The sequence below is a fragment of the Sinocyclocheilus anshuiensis genome, unplaced genomic scaffold, assembly GCF_001515605.1.
Source record: "Sinocyclocheilus anshuiensis isolate Anshui unplaced genomic scaffold, SAMN03320099.WGS_v1.1 scaffold637, whole genome shotgun sequence".
NCBI classification, from domain to species: domain Eukaryota; kingdom Metazoa; phylum Chordata; class Actinopteri; order Cypriniformes; family Cyprinidae; genus Sinocyclocheilus; species Sinocyclocheilus anshuiensis.
In genome coordinates, this window is record NW_015539816.1 from 2,004,503 (window position 1) to 2,010,286 (window position 5,784).

The 5,784-nt window shown below is 40.2% G+C and overlaps 1 protein-coding gene across 1 annotated transcript; it reads left to right on the forward strand.

Moving 5' to 3' along the window:
* Window positions 1-411: 411 nt before the first annotated feature.
* On the forward strand, window positions 412-1,851 carry LOC107683998 (GS homeobox 2-like). The gene is made up of 2 exons (XM_016480108.1): window positions 412-787; window positions 1,066-1,851. Exons 1-2 carry the CDS (start codon window positions 412-414, stop codon window positions 1,404-1,406), a joined length of 717 nt encoding a protein of 238 aa, XP_016335594.1. The 3' UTR covers window positions 1,407-1,851.
* Window positions 1,852-5,784: the final 3,933 nt, after the last annotated feature.

A 5,784-nucleotide genomic window follows, 5' to 3' on the forward strand; every position in this document is an offset into this window, starting at 1 on the left:
CATTTGGAAATCTAAATAATAATACAGTATATTAGACCAGAATTATAAAGGGATAATTGTTGATATCTCAGTAGGCGCACTTGTCAGAGCTGTTGTGCCACTTTGCCTGTCAAGGATCGCATACACGCGAACTAACAAGACTGTATGGGAAAAGATTTGATTGGAGGCTCTCATGGGCATCACGTGTCTCGGGACACCAGAGGTACTAAAGCCCCTAGGCCGTGAGCGCACGTGGGTGACGTTAGGGCCGGCCCTCTCCGGGGTCCCTTTTGTTGAACTATCAAACATAAGCCAGCTCCCGAGGGCTCTAGAACAGTGTTAAGACCACTGTGTACTGCGCAAGTCCTTGGAGCAACGCCATCAGTGTGGTATCACTGACACCATCAGCATCACACGCAGACAGAAGCGATCATGTCGAGGTCTTTCTACGTAGACTCGTTGATTATCAAGGATCCCGCTCGCTCGGCTCTCAGCGAGCACACGGGGCAGGACTTTTTCATCCCCATTGGCATGCACTCTCCCGGAGTGATGAGCGTCACTGCGCCCGTTTGCCCGTCCCGGAAGACCGGCACCTTCTGTGTCTGTCCGATTTGCGTAACCTCGCATATCCACTCTCCCCGCGGCGGAATCCCACTACTGAAGGGACAGGGCTTCTCCGCCGGTGACGCGGCTTTCTGTCAGAGGGTAGCACACCAACAGAGCCCCGCGTTAGCGCACCCGGGACACGGACACCCGCCCACAAGCTACAGCGTCACTGACCCTCGGAGGTATCACTGTCTGTCTCTAGGTGAGTGAGTGCGCGTGCAAGCTGTACACCTGTTACTCCTTATGACGAGACGCTTGACTATTTGGCCATTTATATAATTCAGAAGTCAGTCTTCACGCATTTTACCTTGTTTTATTTTACTTTTTATCGACTTTATATTTTAATAATCATGTTGATGTTTTGGCACACTTACTTCTCAAATACACCGAATGATATATTAATGGCATTCGTTGAATTATTTCGCAAATTTGGTTGGCAGTGACGTGATTTTAAGAGTTTCTTTATTTTTTCTCCTCCAGGTGCGTCTGACAACAGCCACATACAGAACGGCAAACGGATGCGCACTGCCTTCACCAGCACTCAGCTGCTTGAGTTGGAGCGCGAATTCTCATCTAACATGTACCTCTCCCGCTTACGCAGGATCGAAATAGCCACATATTTAAACCTGTCAGAGAAACAGGTGAAAATATGGTTCCAAAACCGCCGCGTTAAACACAAGAAAGAAGGCAAAGGTACGCAACGGAGCGCTCACGCAGGATGCAAATGCTCGGGCAGCCACTCACACTATCCGCGCTCGGAAGACGACGAATCTCTGTCACCTGTATCAGCAACAGAGGAGAAGGAGACTTCACCTATCTAGGGGCGTCGCGAACATCATAGACTTAAGTTTGGTACCCTGCATGGCACATTTAAACGTACGGATCCGTTGAAACGGCTGAATTTATGGGACACTGTCTTCCATATTTCCATAACCCGAAGGGTATGGAAGTTTAACTACTACCAATTCCTCCCTCTTTCCTCTTAAAGTATTGTTTTACCCTGACACTCAAGTCAGTTATTTGTCTTATCCGTATGACAAACTGTGAAATAATAGATGCAAGTAAAATACGTTTTTACAGTTTAAGTGAAAATGTTTTTGAAACGACCACGGATAATCCATGCTGTCTTCCCTGTTCTTTGACGAATAAATGTTGGATATATAGAGAAGATAAAACACTCCCTGTGTGATATTGTAAATACGCAGACTGTTATTCCAACCTGTTCTAGACTACTGAGAAACTGTGATTTTTTTTTCACCTGAAATGTATGTGCATATTAAAGAAAATGTGTATATTTGTATTTATTTAAATAAAATTACTTCTGTAACTACACTTTGAGTTCTGAAATTCATATGAGTTCTGTAGTAATTTTCCTATACTGGGACAAGGCACCTGTTTAAATATTTCACAAATGAAAACAAAACATACATAAACATTAATGTGGCCACATAATGAAATGATAGATAGATAGATAGATAGATAGATAGATAGATAGATAGATAGATAGATGGATAAAAACTGTGCCAGGTTTGAGACATTGGTATTTTCTAGCCTTCTCAAATGTAAAATACACTCCAGTTCAACCCCATCTTTTTTTTTTTTTTAATAGGACTTTGGGAGACAAACTTAAGTTCAGAGTTTGCTGTATCATAGTATAAACACGTGACAAATAGTTTTAAATGTGTATTATCAAGACGCCATCCGCATTTGTTTTATTATTAAGAAAACACTTCACAGTCTTCCGACCCCTTGAATACTTTTCAAAGAGAACAGGAGAAACTCCTTCCTTAAAAGCCTCCTGAAGTGTAACACTATATGTGAAACTTACTTGTTAGCCTATGCAGTTTATTTTTGTTTTTGAATTTTTATTAGTTAATTGTTACCTTAAGGGTGCTTATTCAGAGCTTTAATTTAACTGCGCAGTCTCACTTGGTGTTTAAGGATCAGTTAAACATATGAGATGTATTTTCACTTATTTTCCAGTGTTCTTCTCGTATATTCCCTACTAGTGCACAGGCCACAAAAGGCTTATACGAGAGAATTTGTATCCCACGAGCCAGGTGATAGTCAATTGTATGTCGACCCTATTCTGTGTGTGCTTTTCAAGAGATGGTTGTCCCCCTGTTAAGTTAATCCGAAAGGAGTTTAATTGCAGTTTTTGTCCCACGTTGGTTGCTTATGTAGCAATTCCTTCAATACGAGCAAGGAAAAAAAGCTACGCAGAGCTGGCCAAAGGCTTTGACAGGTTAGATTGTCCTGCCAGGAACTCGCATTTAGCCGGCGGACCCCCGACGGCGGCGAGCTCAAGGCCTTTCACGAGACGTCTACAGGGTTCCTCCGCGCGCGAGAAAACGATTTAGTCACTGTTTCATTAGGCACTATTTGAACCTTTCAACTTGGGCCAAATTGAGGGGGCATGCTGAAAATTGAGGGATTACGTAGGAGGGGTGATAGGAAATTAGCGAACGCTTAATTTAACTCGTGTTCCGTCAGAGTTTGGGATACATTCCTAATTGAGAGGGGAAGCAGGTGAAATTTTGGTCCCACGCAGGTCCTTTCAGAGGGGGAATAAATGGCCTCCTTTCACGTCTCGCTTCACGATCATATATTATCGAGGGAAGGCACCTAATGAATATATATTGAATTTCTTATTAATCGAATTAGACTTCACCCCTCGCAGGTGTGAGAGAGAAAGACCCCCGACAAAAGAGTTTTCAGCCGTTTCAGAACTGACTCCCGTTTTTCAGACGTGACACGGTTGACCCCAGATACTTGTCACTTTATTAATATCAGATTTAAGTCTCGAGTTTGGAACTTGAAAACTTTAAAATGGCACGTTAATTTGAACAGAGTTACTAAAAAATAAACAAGCCTAAAAACAAATCTAGGTCTTCTTGGTTGTACATTTTTTTTTTTTTTTGCTATTTATTTAGGTAGGCAGTTAACCTGTTCTGTACTCTTTGGAAAATTGTATTAAGCTTCACATTCAGGATGTGAGGCAAGGTAATGCAAGCTTTCTTTTTGGTGTTATGGCATGTAATATCAATTGGACGGGTGGTGCAGTTGAACACCAGATATATTAGAGAATCCGATGCTTAAAACCAAATATTAAATGGAAACAAAGTACGGCTCAGCTTTTAAAAGATTATACGCACTGTCGCAAAATGTGCAATTATGCATGACAAAGAGCAATTAATAGAAGCCCCTTTTAAGCGCTTGCAGCTGCTTTCGCCTTTAGAGAAGTGGGGCACTCGGGCAATGAATGCCTCCGAAACCTGTTTTGTCTTCAGTCGCGGAAACCGCTTTTTTAATAGTTTAAACTGCGAAGTGAAATGCTGAAAAACGTCGTTAACGTGAACTCTTGAGCTCAGCGTTTGGGCTTTCCGTCCAAAACCGATTGTTTCAAAGATGATGGAACTGGGAATTCTAGACACGTGTCCCATCAGTGCTGTCCATGGTGACTTAATTTAGTGGGAACTCTGTCATCACACAATATGTCCCGAGTGCTTTTGTCGGGCTCTCTAGAATGGGCCCTTTCTGAGACGTGTCAGCTCCTCTTTAAGGCGTCCCATTGTTGCGCTCCCGAGCGTGCCCACTGTATTATCAAGTGTGCTTAGTGGCTTTGCTGGATTAGAATGTATAGCCGTTGTAAAAAGAGGTCAGCTTTGAATGAGATAATATATGATTATATTATATCCGTCACACAATGTTAGAGGACAGAATATTATTCATTACTTTGGCCAGCTCAAGGACTTAAAACATAGATAGATAGATAGATAGATAGATAGATAGATAGATAGATAGATAGATAGATAGATAGATAGATCGATAGATGATTGGAGAATAAACAAATAAAATGTCTTTGCTTTCTCTCTACTGACTGTTTGTTGATTATATGAGGGTTGGAAAGCATACTTGAGGGCTGTAAATAATCAGAATGAATGCAGAAATGTATCAATGCCTATCATTGTAATCATTTGTAAATGTTGTATTTTCTCTCTCTAAACAAGTATTGAGTACTTTGAACATCTATTTTAAGGAATTATTTCTGCAAGAACAAACACAAGAGGAGCCAAAGCACATAAACTGCAGGCCTCTGCTTTTGGAACTGCAGGAAAAAATAGTTTATTTTTAACAAGATCCCCTTTGAGGTACAAAACACTAATTTGATCCCCTTTGATGCCATAACACTAATCCTGAATGAACGATATTTCAAAACATTGCATAATGATTCAACATACTGACATCACGTGTGAAAAATCAACACAGAAATTCCTTTATGAACATTGTGCCCTATTTTACTGACTTATTGTAAAGATTTGATCAATCAAGAGCAAGACCAAAATATGAGCTTCAATTCAGTCTGAATTTCATACTAAAAAGTCGGGGTGCTCCGATCAGTATTTTTGAGGCCGATCACCGATCGCCGATCACAGAAAGCAGTATCTGCCATACCGATCTTTTTAAAGCCTTCTTTTTATCATCTATAACTATTTATAGTGATACTCCAATCAGGATTTTTAGACATTTATTCAGGGCCTGAATTTCATTTTTGAAAATGGGGGGACTTCCCCTCTTAGGTGACTCTTGTGAGTGGGGAAGCAGCTTTCACACAGACTACTGATTCGTGGCTGTTTACCACAAACACAACATTTATCCATTATTTTGATTTCAAATCCAAACATTGTCACTGAAAATGCTTTTTCAGCATTGCAATTATTTTTTTACACAGTACAGTAATACAATCTTTCACAGACATGTTTAAACACAATAAATATAAGCAACACATTATTCAATGCTTTTTACTTTTGCATTTACTTCTAGATTTATACATTAAGTTGACCAAGCAATTGGCAAAATATTTAAACTATTTTTCTTACGTTATCACAAACTTACCATTGACAGAAATAGTCTCTACTGCCTTTTGCATTTAAATCTTTTACAAGCAATCCTGCAGTTCAAAGAACTTTGTTTTCCTACCTCCACCAGTGCCATCTATTATTGCCTTCTTTATCTAAAAGTGCTCTTTCCATTTAAACCTAGCCAAAAAGCCATATGTGTTGACTGTGAAACACAGTAGACTTTAATAATATGCATTTATGGTGTAATTACTACATTTTCGTGTCAATCCATGTTCATACTTACTGCAAAAAATGTGCTGTTACTTTAATTCAGCGCTTGCAGCGCAGCAAAAATAGA